This window comes from Ochotona curzoniae, unplaced genomic scaffold (genome assembly GCF_017591425.1).
Source record: "Ochotona curzoniae isolate NIBS_2020 unplaced genomic scaffold, NIBS_Ocur_1.0 scaffold_3890, whole genome shotgun sequence".
NCBI classification, from domain to species: domain Eukaryota; kingdom Metazoa; phylum Chordata; class Mammalia; order Lagomorpha; family Ochotonidae; genus Ochotona; species Ochotona curzoniae.
This window is the reverse complement of record NW_024467115.1, coordinates 10761079-10778513: the sequence shown is the minus strand read 5'-3', so window position 1 is coordinate 10778513 and position 17435 is coordinate 10761079. Positions and strand designations below refer to the sequence as shown.

General features: G+C 36.2%; 1 protein-coding gene across 1 annotated transcript in view; it reads right to left on the bottom strand.

Annotated features, from left to right (window-relative positions):
- Window positions 1-17166, bottom strand: part of LAMA2 (laminin subunit alpha 2) — a 421382-nt gene extending 404216 nt beyond the window's left edge. The window contains exons 1-3 of the mRNA XM_040965651.1: window positions 17112-17166; window positions 13243-13413; window positions 7264-7376 (exon numbers count right to left, since the gene is read on the bottom strand). Of these exons, the coding sequence (XP_040821585.1) occupies window positions 7264-7376; window positions 13243-13413; window positions 17112-17166 (339 nt within the window). The remainder of the gene's footprint in view (window positions 1-7263; window positions 7377-13242; window positions 13414-17111) is intronic.
- Between the last annotated feature and the right edge of the window lie 269 nt (window positions 17167-17435).

Genomic DNA, 17435 nt, shown 5'->3' with positions numbered 1-17435 from the left:
CATATACTTGAAATGCATACCCGGAAAATAATCCTCATATTATCTGATCAATATAATAACGTGTGGAAATCAAGTCCTTTTGGACACCAGAAAGTGAACACATACTCAAAGAGTCATATATATCCTCAATTTACACATTTATATCACTAAAAATATGCCTCTGCGATTGCATTAGCCACTTATGCTATTTTTTTAGCACTAAAATTTTACACTGCCTTATTATAGGAGAGGAATAAACTACAATTCAGATATCCATATTATAATAGTAGTAAGAGGAAAGTTCAGTAATAGGAAGACACAGACATGCAGTTCATATACCAGTAACCTGCATTCATGTGGGTGCTGCTAAAGTGATGTGAGTGTGGTAATAATTGCTATGAAAAGCCCTGTCAAGGATCCCCACATATGGGGGTGACATTGTGGTAAAGTGGGTAAGGTCCCCACTTGTGATGACAGTATAACATGCTCATGGTTTGTGTCCTGGCTGATTCACTCCTCATCCAGCTCCCAGCTAATGAACTAGAATAAGCAACAGAAAATGCTGAAAGATTTGCACCCCTGTGTTTGTGCGGCAGAGCCAGATCGAGTCCCTGGATTCTGGATTTGGCCTGGCCCAGCCTTGGCCATGGTGGCAATCTTCGAAGTGAACCAGTTTTGCAACATCTTATTCATTCACTCATGTTCTTTCTGTCTCTTTCCCTCTTTCAAATAAATAAATAAATCTTAAAACAAATCCTTACGTATTTCTTCATTTAAAAAGCAGAATGTATACCTGTAGACTGATCCAATCACTCACCCCCTAATTCTAATTAAAGTATAGAATGCAGTTTTGTTACAGTTCTCAATGTCTTTTTCAGGAATTCTGTAAGTGGCATAAAACTTGAAAAGCCCAGCTACCTGACACATAGATTAAACAAGTTGATAAAATATTCTTTGTCCGTGATAACTTTTTTTAGGGTCTTAACCTTTTCTGTATTGGCAATGATAAACACATATAGAACTTATTTTGATAAAAAGTTATCTCTGGAGCTGGCATTATGGCCTGGCATATTAAGCTGCAGCCTGGCATTATGGCATAGCATATTAAGCTATGGCATCCCATATGGGTGTGAGTTTATATCCCAGCTGTCCTGCTTCTGATCCAGTTCCTTGCAAATGGCCTGGGAAGAACATTGATCAGAATGGTAGCAATGAAAAACAAAACAGAAAGTAACAGAGGTTGGTGAATCTGTGGGGAAAAAATAATGGAACTCTTGCTAACTCTTGCCAGTGAAAATGTAAAACATTACAGGCACTACTCAAAATTATATGGTACTTCCTTAAAAAATTAAAAACAGAATACAAAATCCAGTAATTCAAATGTTGGATATGTAACTATGAAGAAATGAGACCAATTAGTAAAACACGACTGCACTAAGAGCAGAAATAATCACAGCAGCCAAAGTGTAGAATGCATGGATTACTGAATGCACGGATAATATAATGGGGTAGGAGACAGTGATGTATCATTTCACATTTAAAGGAAGGGAATTGAGGCCCGTGCAATAGCACAGGAAGCTACTCCTCAGTCCGGTTACACAGGCTTATGGGTGCCAGTTCACATCCTGGCTGCTCCACTTCCGATCAAGCTCTCTACTGCAAGAATGCCCAAGTCTTTGGGAACTCTGCTCCTAGGTGGGAGATCAGGAAAGAAGCTCCTGGTTTCAGACCAGTTCAAGCTCTGTCCACTGTGGTCATTTGGGGAGTAAACCAGTGGATGGAAGACCTTTTTTGTCTTTCTTTTCTCTGTAAAATCTGCATTTCAAATAAAGAAAAATGAACCAAAAAGGGAGAGAATTTTGGCACATACTACCACATAGGAGAAATTTGTAAATATTGTACAATTACCAAAAAAATAAAGTATATGGCATTTCAAGTTTTTCAGGAAGAAAATGGTTCTAGTCTGGATGTCTATAAGGTGGCATAGCCGTGTGAGTGCACTTCATGCTACTGAGCTATACATTTACAAAATGGTTACAATGAGAAAATGCATTTTGTGAATTTCAGAATTTTAGAAAGAATTATATTTTGAGATACTCAGCACCGGTAAAAATGTGGTCAAAACTGTTAACACTCGGAGCTGAGGAGGGAAGACTAATCTTTAACTAAGAGTTTGTAAGCAATATAGTATTTATTTTTGTCTTACTTCTTCAAGGTAGGGGTGTGTGTGTGCGTGTGTGTGTGCATGTGTGTGGGTGTGTGTGTTTCGGTCAGGGATGGGGGTTAGTTGCACAGCAGAACTGAGAGAAAGGTACAGAAATTTCCCAAATAGTCTTGTCCATCCTCCACCTCCTACCATAGGCACAGTATCCCCATTACAATTTCCCAAGAGAGGTGTATTTGTTACAGCTCATGACTCTACTTGTATGCATCAGATTCCCTAAGGTGCAAAGTTCACAGCATACAATGAGGTTCACGTGAGCCGCTGTACATTCTATAGGTCTGGAAAAATACAGAATGGCATGCATCTCTCTGCATGCCATCATAAAAGTATTTTCACAAGCCCTAAAATTTCTCTTCTGTGACTACTCATCTGTCTCCCTCACACACTGATTTCTTTTTAAAGAAAGTGAAAAAATATTTTTACTGATTGTCAGTTTGTGTGGTGCGGAGATGAAAACAACAGCTTTCAGAAAAAGAATTTGACATATCAAAAGGCAATTCAAGAAGTGTGAGCTTTTGCAGTGATAAATCTGGGTGCTCTGTAATGTTTCCTAAAAGTATATAAAATACTACACTTGCAACTTTATTCTACAGCCTGTTTATGCTACTTTGTATCTTCTGCTCTATGCATCAGTATATATGCTTATTTCCTTACCTACATACAAAAATGCTACATGCGCCACTTGAAATCCAATATGCCCAATAAACGTATGGGAATACTTTAAGATTTTGTGGAAAATGGAATTAAATGATAAATTCAGGAGTGAGTGCTGGCCAAGTGGTTAAGCCAATGTTGGAAATTCTTTCAGCCCTCATCAGAACATCTCCTTGTGAGCCCCAACTCCACTCCAGATGCCAGCCCCCTGGGGAGAGCACTATACAAAGCAGCTTGCGGTGGATCCAGAGCCAAGATTTCTCAGCTCCTGGCTTCTCCCCTGTAGGGGGTCACTGATGGAATTTGTGGAATCAATCAACTCGTGGGATACAACAATCTCATTCTCTCTGTGAAGCTCAAATAATTAAAATGTTCATAAAAGGAAGTTATTTTTTGTGCAAGAAATGTGTTTGGTATAAAAATATATACAGTCCATGCATAAATACACTTATTTAGCCCTGCATAAAAAAGTATTGAAGACAATCTCAAGCTAATCATAATAGCAATATGTCACCTACTTACAAAAGAATGCTGCAACAGATCAATTATGCTAACTGCAGAACTGATATTTAATTTAGTTTATAAACCTGTGTTGTCACTAATTTCATATTCCTCATTGTAATCTTGAATTTCAAAGAAAAATATCTTTTCATCACAGATTATTGAGAAAATCACATATTTCAGCGCTGCTATGTGATATTAGCATGAATAATAAATACTAAGAATGTAGAAAGCCAAATTAATCAATTGCTCTGCATTTTAAAGATTATTCATCTTTGTTTCCTAAACTGACCTAATTATATTCAAATCTTCAGATGACCAATCCAGAGGGGTGTGTTTTGAACTGATTTTCTTGGCTGTGTTTTATTACAAGGCCAATGTTTATTTAACTTCAATTAATTTTATCTAACTGCAGCTAATCGGGCATCAACCTCAAGCACTGTGATAGGAGATGCTGGAGTTGCAGGTGGCAGCTTAACACATGATACCCCAACCTGAGCAATACACAAATTTTTACTTCGTGTAAGTATTATTTTTCATATAAAATAATGAATGTTTATCAGAAACAAGATGCTTTTCTCAAGTTATTCTCAAAATATAACTTTCACCTAACCCAGGAATTAAACTTTCTAATTGTTTCTTTACATTCCTATATTATTTGCATTGCATCATTATTCTTACATTATTCTTCTTACATTTTCAGTGAAGACTAGAATCAAATGATCACTAAGTATCAATTTATCTGCAGCAAGAGGCAAAATTCTTCACTTGCATCACTTCGTATCTAAAATAATCTTGTTCAAAAGAAAGAGCTCTACTTTATCACCAAATTGAAGAAGGAAAAGTCGACCAATTTTCTAAGGTAAATGAAATTACACAAGAGAGTGACAGATGAGGAAACAGAACTTAGCTACATATCCTGTCTCCCCAGACTCACTCTTTTTTTTTAACTTTTAACTACTTTAATAACTCAGAATAATACTGAAATATGTCTTTCTATATATTAAAATACATACCATATCCTCTAACTTATTTTGTCAGCTTCTTAAAAGAACATGTTACATATAGAAACAAGATATATATATATAATACGTATATATAAGTATGAAATATTCATGGAATTACATTAAAAGATAAATTTATTCTGCTATCAATTTTTTGTAATCCATGCATATGAGGTGTTTTAAAAAATCGCATATGAGGTGTGTTTAAAAAGATGTATGAATTTTAAAAATTTCTTGCAAATTAATTCCATTTCCTTGAATTTTTCTAAATGTGAGTATAATAATATACATGGAAAAATTAAAATGAAAATTATAAAATATTGCACCATAGTGATAAACACAGTTGCTTTACATATGGAAGTCTGACAGCTGTGAAAATTACCCATAGTCGATCTACTGTAGAAAATTATACTCAGTCCTTGCACAACACAATTAGTGTGATTTAAAAATTTTACCATATCTTTTCCCACAGATCTTTAACAGAACTTTTTCTTGCATGTTATTGTTCCTATTTAAAAAAAAATCTCTTTAATTTATATCATGGCTTCCAGCAACTTGACTCTATTTAAAATAGGTTCTATATCTACAAATGTTTATACCACCATGGGTTGTTACACTTCAGCTTAGCAGTACCACTTATATTTACCTTCTTGTTTTAAGAGCATCACAATGATATTCTCTTTGTTTCTTGTAACATTTTTTTTCCACAAGAAATAATACAATATCAAGTTCCCCCGCCAAAAAGTTGCAGTTCCAGACCTCTTCTTTATAAAAGAAGAGTTAAAATAGTGAAAACTTCCTTTCAAAGATTATAAATGTGGCAAAAGCATACACAGCATAACAAGTGTGAGAAAGTTCAGAACTTGTTTAGGAAGATCACTGTGAGTTTTCCCCGTGCTTCTTTTTGGAAAATATTTGTGTTCCCTCCTCTGAAAAATTGTATGCTAAAATCCTAATCTCAAAATAACTCTTTTTCTTGTCTTTTAAATTGCTATATATTTTGGTTCTCTGTTACACTGGGGTTTTGCATATATATCAGTGAAAGAATTAAGCTTCTCTTCAACTTAATGCTGATTTTAGCTGCTTATAATAATTATAAACACCAGATGGAGTTTAGTTGTTTTATTGCTATTATCATTATTTTAACTTTCTTTCCATCAGATTGTAATATTTATTCTGCTACTCCAGAAATTGTAGCACAGCATGATTAAATCAAGCTTAAGATTTGCTCTAAGTAAATAGAATTTGGAGAAGTTAATAATTCCTTAGTAATAAATGTCTAAAAACAATCTAGTTATAAAATAAATAGCTACTTCCTTCTAAATAAATCATTATAGTTTTGTAACAGTTCTCACAAACATTAAAATGTAACAGAAATTTTCTAGTGCAATGTATAATGATTTAATAAAGGAAATCTTTTTGTGCTGTTTACATTTAAAATGGTATTTTATTTCAAAGTGATTCACAGAGGAGTCATTCAGCAATCAACAAAAATATTGGCACTTGTTGAAATGTACACATCTTAAAATGCAAGGGAAAGGCAGTAAATGGTCGATTATTTCATTAAAGCAAAGATAACTAAGACAATTAAGCATTTAGTGAAATTTACACCCTCATTACAACACTACTGGCTTTGAGTCCCAGGTAGATAATAGCTCATAATCCCATTTGGCATAGGGGAACAGTGTATACATAATTTTAGTGGCATCTGGAATGTACTAGAAAATGAGATTCAGTTCCCTATTTCATGACAAAACCAGTGTTCTCCATATTCTCCCAGGGAAGCCAGAGGAACACAGCATCGTGTTTTTAAATGGTGTAAGGGACATTTAAATATACATATAACAAAAACTATCATGGCTCTCTACCTTAGGTCTTCAGATTCCCATTTTAAAAATATCAGGATAGTATGAGTTCTAGATTTACAAGACTCAGGATAAAATCTTAATCCTGCCTACACGAAGTTCGTAAAGTAGCCCAAGTCACTTAAACTTTAGGACTCAGTTTCTTCAGCTAATAAATAGGGATAAATACACTAGCCACTTCCAAGGTTGTTATGAGAAGAGAAATAACTATGATTTCCATATGGTCTTCACTGCAGGGAAATAAGAGAGTTTGATTGTCAGTTCTGGCACCCAATTCTATCTTCTTGTTACTGCATGACACAAATTAGGTCCCGGGCATTCATGTGAGAGACCTGGATGATTCTTGAGTAATAATTTAAGCCTAATCGGAATATTGTAAAAAAATGTAAGAAGCCACTGAGCTTATGCAACAATAATTCAAATGACTTTAAGAACCAATTTTACATACATGGCTAATTCAAATATTTGTGAAAACAAAGATGTTCATTTGGATGCAAAAAAAAAAAACCTTGAAATCTTTACATAGTTTTTCATGATAAACATTTTCTAACACACTTTTGAAGACTGTACCTGTAAGGCTTGTTTGTTCATTTAGTGGCACAAACTTAATTTGCAAATACTCTAACAGTTTTCTCAGCACTAAAAATAAGAGGCACTGTATTAAATAATCTTGTTATCCAAGAACCTTTAACTGCATACACCATCATTTCTGCTACAGATTAAAGATGGCACTGTTGTATTTTCATTATTTGAAATTTTTTTCATCTGTATTTTTATCATGAAGTCCAATGAGTTACCATGGAGTCAGTTTTCAACTAATTCCCAGCTGCTTCACATGGAATCATTTTAGCTGTGCCTTATAAGCAAATGCCAAATATTTTTTAATTAGCATCTACAAATGAACAAGGATCTTTGGTCACTGTATCAAGAACATAATGGAAAATAATGAGAAAGAATATAAATGTATTTAACAAGCATCAACAAATATAAAATGTAAGATACAATTTCAAGAATGAAAAATAATAAGGCACTGTACCTGCTGTAAATCCAGAGTAATTGTCACATAATGGTATTCGATCCCATTCTTAATACTGGGACTCTGCCACCAAGTGTTCTTCCCATCAATGGCATTTGTAATCGGGTGTCTCTCTATTGAGCGATGAATAGCATGCAAAAAGTGGAGAGAGGCCCATGTAATGAATTGAGTTACATCATCGAAGGACAATCAATCAAAACAATCATCCTGTACATATCAACATCAAAATAATATAAAAGAAAAGCCACTGTTATCTTTTTCATCGCATTGTACACAATGGTAGGAAATGGTTAAATTCCTAGGCTACCAGACAAGCTGCAGCCATCAACAAACATGGGCAGCTTCAAAGATAAGGAAAGAAAGTCGGTGTGAAGAAATAATATTGAAATGCAATTGATGTGTCAATCATTCAAAGCACAGGCTCTACTGTTTGAGGCAGCTCAACTAGGCCATCCACTGTGTTAACAAAAACAGAATTCTGAACGAAGGATGGAAGGTATTTGAAGTTGTCTGTCTGACACATTCATTATTACCAAGACTTGGGCCATCCGACACACAACTGCTTTTAATAAAGTGCTGTGAAAATCCATCTTATGAGGCTTTTTGCAACAATTCTTCAGCTTTGCCAATTTTCTTCTATTATTAAAAACTAAATTAATACCAAAGCTCTCTATCATTAACTCTACTCAAAGAATCTGGACAATCATGGCAAGTAGGCAGCAGGGGTGCACGCTTACTCCTGGGAGTTGAGCAGAAAACCTACTGCAACACCTGCCTCACGCTTACTCCTGGGAGTTGAGCAGAAGACCTCCTGCAACACCAAGAGGGCCCAGGAATAAAGACAAGGTGTGGTGAATCACTGCTTGTCCTTTGTTACAGCTACATTCCTTCTTTAAATCTCCCACCCCGCAGACCCCCAACTCCCTCAACGTAGCTCAACAAAAGTCAACAGAAAGCAGATGCACCCTCATGACTACAGTATATTTTGGTTTCCAGTCACTGGTTCTTATTTTAAATCTTTGCTTTCCATCCTCCAACACAACTTCTGATCCCTTTCTACTCTTTAAACAGCTCCAATCGTGGATGAAACCTACAAGGGCCAGCGGTTGTTGATATCCTCAGATAAGCGGTAAGGAATCGATCTTCTTACACTCTCACCTGAACGTGTACATGTTTGTCTATGGAAATCGAAGCCAAGGAGAGGGGTGAGTTTCTCAGGAATTCTTCTATTCTTTAAGTCTACTTTGAAATGTGAATTGGTGACTACTTATGTGACTACTTATCTGGGAATATTTTAGATGAATGCCCTATAAATTATTAATTTGTTTATAATCATGAATAATTAATTTATTAATAATTACTAATAATTATTAGATTATTAATTATAAATTATTGATATCAGAATGTCTCATCTAATGAAAGAATCACACTACACAAAGCAATCCTGTACCCTGTGTGCCTTAATGCGGGAGAAACTCAACCATGAATCCTAAGGATGATGACTCAGTAAGAGGAGCTTGCATCTGAGAAGCAAGATACTTCTCCTAGATCCAATATTAGTGCTTAACTGACCCAGGACAAGTCATTTAATGCATGTGTTTATCACTGAAATCGGGATAACAAAAATCCACTCAGATCAGTAGCTTCCAGGTTTATAACTTTCAGAAGGAAAAGTAAAATTTCAAAAAAATTGCATCTGAGACTCTTGTGAAATTGATGAGATCTAGCTTTGCATTTTTCTGAGTAACAGCAAGCCGCAACTTATCTCTGCTATCACTACACTATAAACTATTTCATAAAATTAAGAACATTTGAAAACCAAAAAAACAAAAAATAAGATACTAAAATACAAGAAAATTCTATAAGACATAGTCCCCTCTGTTTTGTTGAAAACTATAGAATTTTCCCCTCATTTGTCACACATTAGTGATGGGAACTTTTGATTCACAGGATTAACTTTAAACATTAGAACCACTGATAATATAACCACCTTTACACAAATACCTCAATTATGCATGTTCAAAATGTACACTGTTCTGAATCAAAGAAAAACGCAATAAAATATCTAAATGGGCAGTCACTGTGCCGATGTCCCATATGGGTGCTGCTTCAAGTCACAGCTGCCCTACTTCAATCCAACTCTCTGGTAATGTGCCTAAGGGCAGAAAAAATCAGGAGCTAGCCCAAGTGCTTGGGTTTCTCTGCCCAAATGGGAGAGCCAGAAGAAACCTTGGACTCCGGCTTTGGCCTGGTCCCCGCCCAGGTCAGCCACTGTGAGAATGAACCAGTGGAAGCAATGTTCTTCCTCTCCTCTCCCCTCGCTTCCCCTCTCCCCTCGCGTCCCCTCTCCTCTGCATCTTCTCTTCTTCCTCTTCCACTCTTTGTGTAACTTTCAGATAAATAAATTTTAAAGATTATGAACAAAACCCAAGCAAAATTAATTGCTTCCTGCCATAATAGCATGATTGCAAAGTAGAAATTCATATAAAAACTGAATATTTATTAATTTGTCATTTTCAAATTTGTGTTTTATCATATATTAACTTTATTTAAGCAATTAATTGTAACCTATAGCCAAAAACATAAAGGGTATGACCATGTTTCTAGCAGTCTTACATCAAATTTTCAAAAATGGATATACATTTTCCAGCATCTGCGTATATATAGAACAGAATGAAAATATTGCATTTTTTGGTAAAATTTTAAATAATTAGGTAGACTTTATTTATTATCACTTTGTCTACTGGGATGAACTTCCTAAATATATTTAATAATTATCACTAGTTCAATTCAGTTGGAGATGCAGAAGAAGACAGGTCTTTATAATAACAGAAAATATAGAAGCACAAATGAACATGAAATAAAAGCCCCTGGTGGTATGAGTGGGTGCCAAAATTGGCACATTAAGAATCAGAGCTGTAAGTGAAATGCTGCTGGAATTGTTTCTTAGGAAAACAAAACAAATATCACAAAAAGCATTCTCTTGAATCATCACTACAGATTGTGGGTTTAATGGATGATAGAAAAATATACATACGATCTGACATTTCCAAATCAAATTTATGTCTCTTAGATAATAGTGAGAGACATTGTCTGATTGGAAATCTGATATGGGCCACCTCGGGTGAAGCTGACAGGAAAATTAGTCATGAAAAGGAGGGCTGGGGGATGAATCAACAATTAGAAATGAAATTTAATCATCATTAATTTGTAAATACTGATTTAATGTTGGCATATCTCCCTTATTTAAAAAGAGATAAAACTGTGCAACATCCCTGACAAGCATAACTATGCAAATCAACCCATGGGCTAATGGCATCTGGAAATTGGCTAGGGAATCCTTGAGGTAAACTTCTCATACTGCTAGTTTTTAATTGAAAGCATAAACTGCTAGCAATCACAAAGTTCACCTTGCTTTTTCGTTGCATGGATAATTAAGCACAGACCTTCTCGCCTTATTCTAGAAGTTCACTGAATTTTTGTATCTTTATCATCTGTTGGGTTTAACACATTTATCTCTTTTATTGCTCAATTTTTATTCTTATGTGGTTTTGTTCTTTCAAAACAGCTAGTATCAAAACATGATTTAGGAGCAATGCAAGGAAGCTAGCCATTTAAAAATGAGGTTAGCTGCACAAAATAAGCCCCGTTTGTGACAAGTTTAAAAATACCAGTAATCAGAAATGTAGAAATACAAAGCACACTCCATACATGTCTTTTGTTACTGAAACCAATTATTCTATTTTGGACACATTGTGAAAACATCAGTGACATTTGTTACACACTGAAGTCTTCCAGGAGACATAGAGACCTTAGTAGCAAACTTTGAAGAACAGAAGGGACAATGCAGCTTTTGGACACACTCAGCTTGCCAAACGCATTTCATCTATATTTCCATGCAAATCTATAATTATTTTATGCATTTATTACTTCATCTTCTTCCCATCTCTAGAATTACATGCATTTGTTTCTCTCCTTTCCTGTAGTTCCAAGCATGCGTTTATTCATATTCTACTTACACATGAAAATGTATCTATATAGTCTATATTTAAAACTATATGCTATCTGTAAGCACATGCACACACATAAACACACAATTCATAACCATATGTAAACATATATGCATCTACATGAATACTCACAAATGCAAGGACACGCATGGTTTTACAATCTTTCTTCTCTTACTCTCCCTCTCCATCCAGCCCATCCCTAGCCACACAGCTACACTCTCACTTCCCTCCTCCACCAACATGTCCATGCCTTCTGGCTTATTCATATTCTCCATCAAAAAAAACAGAAACACCAGTCCCTGCACCAGTGAAAGTATCACTCCACAAGGGCTCGTTTTCTTCCTTAAAATCATAATCTCTTTGTTCATTTGGACTTTGGCCCTGCTTCGGTTTCCATCCCACTTGATTCTTCCACTAACCTTCTCATAGTCCTCAATGGGTATCAGTCAAAAATCTATCTGTTTTAACTTAGTCATATTCTCACTTTACTGTAGCTCACCAATCTACTCTTATTTCCTTAAGAGGTAAATCCAAAAACTTTCTTCCTTGAACACAATATCCTGAAAATGCCAGGCTCATTTTCTCCAGGTTCTCTACTTGCTAAGCAAAATAACTCAAGTACTCAGAATGTATCACTCTTTCACATCTTCACAGTGTGTGTGTGCTCTGCTTTTCACATTGAACTTCCTCCCTTTGGCTATATCATCAATGTGTTCTCTTAGCCTGAATGCCATTTTCTCCAAAGAAATTGTGTAATCTCAGCATCTTCTCCAAATTCCTTTTCTACCCCCCGCTATTTCCTAATCACTTAAGTATAGGACTATGTAAAACCTGACACTGTTCTAGTGCAATGCCTTTCTAATACAATGTCTTCAAATACTTCTGGCATACATCCATGAATGGGTCTAAGTCATCAAGGTGGCTTTTCAAAACATCCTTAAACTGGTTTCACCCTTCTGTGAGTGATTCTGCTCCGACCTCTACTTTATGGTACTTTCAGTTTGTTTGCATTTTCCTGAGCAAGTGATTTTTTTTTTCAATGAATGCTGATGTGCTGCTGGTATTCTTTGCTTTGCTAACCTTATTCTCCTCTGCTCAGTTTGTAGGAAAGGGGTACAAAAACACCCAAGAAAACAGAAGTGTTTGGATGCAAAGAGACCTTGAGACACAGCAGGGATGGCTCACATAATTAGGTGCATACCAGGTGTATTTCTGGACCCTGGTTGTGACTTGGCTCAATTGTGCAATGTCCTGGAATCGAGATATGCCCTGGTCCAGCCACAGGGACACTTGGGAAATTAATCAGCAGACAGGTAGCTCTGTGTTTTTTGTCTGTGACTCTTTTTTCAACCTAAATGGATATATGCTTAATTTTAAGGAAAAAAAAAAGCTTTAAAATCATGCTTGTTTTCATAACATTCATTCTCCATGAACTTCCTGAAGTGCATTTGTACTTGTCCTTGGTTGTTAGCCTATGTGTTACCTCTATTAGGAAGCCTTTGTTTACTTCCACCAACACTGGCTTTATGTTGTCAAGTCGGGAGTCCATGCTCATTTCTTCCACTCTACCTACCACACTATAGAGAAACAGTTGGTTTCTTTTCCCTTTTCCTCAATAGTCAAATCTAAGGACCACACCTAACTTCTTGAGTATCATATACAGTATCTGGGACATGAACTGAAGCCTACTACTTTGTCAAATAGCAGGATGGAGCGAGTCACACTAAGGTTGCAATAGGTTTTCAGCAGAGAATTTTTTGGAGATCACTATGGGTGACACATGTAAAAAAATTCTAGTGTTGTAATGTCAATTGAATAAAGGAGTGAGAATGACTGTGAAAAGGATTCAGAATCTAAGATAAGTTCTAGGCAATCTCAGGATCACGGGTCCTTAAATTTGATGCAAGTTAGGCCTCCAAATAACTCAGATCCCAGCCAGTGATTTACAATTACATGCTGAAATACATACGGTATGGATTGCTGCTGTTTTGATTGCAGATTCGGCATTGTGGGTTCCTCACAGGCTGCCCTGGGACATGCTCTACCAACTTGCAATACATTTCTGGTCCCTTTTCTCCACATGTTGCATTGGTTGTGATGAGAGCATTTGATGCAAGATTCAGGACGGCAGGGAACAAGCCTGAAAAAGATGGACAAATAAAGGCTTGTCAGCTAGACACAAAGATATAATCTTCCTGTTTCAAAATGCAATTAAGATAATTTTTTCATTAATTCAAATTAATCTATAATTACCTAACTAGTCGTAATGCCCGAGTTGATTAAGTATGTCACATAGATACTATATATTATTCAAACAACATTTTATTATTTCTGTCACCTTTAAATACAGAGGATAAGGATGTCTCCTCAAATTGAATATTTAATTTGACAGAAATTCTTGTCTCTAACGGAGATTTAAATGTATCTCCTGAGCACATTATACGTAAAGATGTTTCAGAATCCCTCCTTTGTCATAAAATAGACACCTATTTATGTCTAATATTAAACCGCACTCAAGTGTAAAGTTTCCGTAACTACTTATCTACATTTTATGGTGATTGAAAATACCAACTACAATTTAATATAAATACTTGTTAGTACCCCTTTATATTCATGCTAAGGAATACAGATACTGATGAAAAAATTTTTGAAAGCCGTTCTTCACAGTCATGTTATACATCAATATCTTGCCAGAACAAAGTCTTCATAAGAGTTAATGATCATGACCCAGACATTAATTACTTCTCAGACAAAAGAAACATGTTTGACTTTCATAGCTGAAATCTCTCAGAGGCCCATCTCAGAATAAGGCCAGGGAGGTTCTTGTTTCCATTTGGGAACACATGTCAGGCACTTTGTTTCCCAAAACTTAATCCTTAATTCTGTCTCATGCTTGTCTACTGTTTATTTTGCAAGTCAATGACTACTAAGGACATTCTAACAGAAAGTGCACTTGAGCCTTCTAATAATTTGAGTTACTGAAGAACATGTGCCAAACACATGTACATCTATTCAACTTCTGATAGAAAATCCTTTTTAACACTTGTAGCCTGATCAATATTTTAGTAAAATTTTGAATATTGTGTTTTGAGGTATTTTCTCCTTTCCTTTATTTTCAACACTTGACACAGACTGGAGACGAAACAGTCATCCAGTACTTCTATAAAATGAATGAATAAATGAATTGTAAATATTGGCTGTGTGAATATGGTGAAGTATTATCAGCCTATATGATGGTGATGGTAATGTATTTGCTGGTGAGAGCTGGGCCTGGGGATAGGTTGGGCTGAGCAAGTCTGTAGCACCTGTTGGCAAATGCCAAGACTAGGGGCAGGCCATCTTAGCTTGGACACAGCACCTGCTGGCATACGCATGACCTGGAGCTGGGAACAGGTCTGATGGTCAGCACTGTGGAATATTTGTAACAACCCAGGCACTACTTGTTCTTGCAATTTTACTTATGAATCTTTTCCACAAAGCACACCCGTTTCTATAATAATTCTTGGTGGCTGACATTAACCTCTTTAATTTGCATTTACTTCATTTCAGTAACTAATATAAACCGAGACATCAACAAAGGCTCCTGAATAATCAGCAGTATTAACCTTCATCAAGGTAAACTGACAGGTGGGTCAGTTAATACCACAACATGCCTGAAGTGATGTCTTCAACTGCTGATGGAAAAGTGACATTCTGTGTGGTTGATGGTTGCTGTGTATTAATCACATATTTTTAAATGAAAAAAAAAAATCAATGGAGATTTACTACAGATTTACTACATTTATGTTTTTGAACTTTTTTAAGCACAAAATTGCAATCAAATTTTGTAAAATGTTACCCTACCATTCCACATTTTCTATAAGCAGCTTTTATAAACAAAGGGAAATGAAACACTTGCATAAAGAGCTCATTTTGGGGCCCGGCATAATAGCCTAGCTGCTAAAGTCCTCCCCTTGCATGCATCAGGATTCCCTATGGGCACTGGTTCTAATCCCGGCAGCCCCGCTTCCCATCCAGGCCCCTGCTTATGGTCTGGGAAAGCATCGAGGAAGGCCCAAAGCCTTGGGACCCTGCACCTGCACTGGAAACCTGGAGGAAGTTCCTGGCTCCTGGCTTCGGAATGGCTCAGCTCCAGCCATTCTGGTCTGTTGGAGAGTGACTCAATGGACAGAAGATCTTCCTCTCTCTCTCTCCACCTCTCTGTATATCTAATAAAAATAAATCTTAAAAATGTATTTTTAAAAATGCTAATTTTGCTAACATTGTTCTATCCTTCTCTTCATGGAAAAATTTGTTTCTGAAAATATCCTTGAGATACGCTAATACTACCTTTACTCATGTAAAGGCTACTCATGTAAAAGTTGAGATAAAAGTTTATTTTTATGTAAAAATGAAATTTATACATAATTAAACAGCATAATGCCATTTTCTGTGAAGGATATGAAGATTTATCTCAGCATGAATTCTAGATATATTTGCACTTAGTTTTTTTAAAAAAATCTGTTTCTACCTTCTTGGTTTTTCTGAATTAACTTATTTTCATTTCATCTGAAAAGCAGAGAGAATGTGCACTTTCTGACTTAGTCACCAAACTCCTACAGCAGCCACAATGGACCGGGGCAATGACAAGTGTCTGGAACTCAGCTTGAGTCTTACACATGAATGCTAGGACTCCTTGTGCTTCCATCATCATCTGCCACCTGCAGCTGCGCATGAGCCACAAAGGGAAACCAAAGCCCAACCGAGCCTCAAATTAAGCATTCAGATTCGAGTTGCAAATGTTCCAGGCAGCATGTTAACTGCTGTGTAGAATACTCACTCCAGTTTCCACAAACTTATTGAGGTACTTGTATTTTATTAAGGCAACACACAGCTGTTAAGTAACTCACCCCAATTACAACTATCAAGTAGAAGAGCTGTTATGTGAGCCTTAGTAATCTGATTCAAAGATTCGCTTGATCAATATGTTGATACAGCTCTACTGTTGCATGAGACATACATACATTTGTGAGAATTTGTGAACATGCTGCATTTGTATCAAAAACAATAAAAGGAAAATCAAGGAGCAAGTGCTTTCATGGTATTTGACGATTAGACTTCTATGTGTTTGTATTAGACAATACATTTTTACAAACTATATAGTACAAAGAATAATTTTAAACAATTTGAGTCTTTAGTAACTTTCAAAATGTTTAGAGGTAAGTAAATTCGTACAGCCAGGTGAAACCTCAACTGTCACCCAGTCACGCACTTGACCTTCCAAACAGCTGCAGTCAAACCATCCTGATTTATCAAACACAAGGGCATGTTGTTACCTGTTTGTAATTACAGCTTTTCCTTTCTTATGTATTTACCTTCTTCCTAATCTTCCTAAAATGTCTGTGTCCTACCCCCACTGTGAATTATGCCAGTTAAATGATCATTCATCAGAGAAATGGGAGGCATTCGTAAGACTTTTATAAGAAAACATAGAATATTTCATAAACACAAATTAGAACATAAAAGCTGTTTATTACCTTTCTAATATTTTCTATTCATGTAAGACTTAAGTCTGTCATTGTAGCAACATTAAAAATGTGTAGTCACCAGTGCATTATTTACCTTTATTAGATATTTTGTTCTCTAGGTGAGTGTGTGGCAGATAATTACATGCATGGTGATTGTCTCCATGTTTCTCTTTTGTCATGTGTCATCATTTTAAACAAATATTTTGTCATCAAACATATTTTCATCACATAATATGATAAACAGTAAGATTTGAGAACAAAGATTATGCAGGCCAGCACCAGCACTGTGACCCAGTAGGTAAAAGCTGCTGAGCTCATGTCTACATCTCACCTTGTAGTGCTAGGACGAGACCCAGCGGCTTAGCTTCTAGCACCTCTCTGCTCATGAATCTCAGAGCAGCAGATGGCCCAAGAAGTGGGGACCTCCCACTCAGGTGGCAGGCCCAGAGTTCCAGGCTCCCGGCTTCAGCAAGCCTGGTCAGTCAGTCTTATCTAGACTGGCCACTTGGAACGTGAAACAGCAGATGAAAGATCTCTTTTCTCTCCCCCTCACTCTGCTATCCTCATAGTGTCATTCAAATAAGTAAACCTTTCCTTAAAATGATTAAGAGTGAATTGTTGGGTACAGCGTGATTGCTTTGTGGCCAAATGCTCA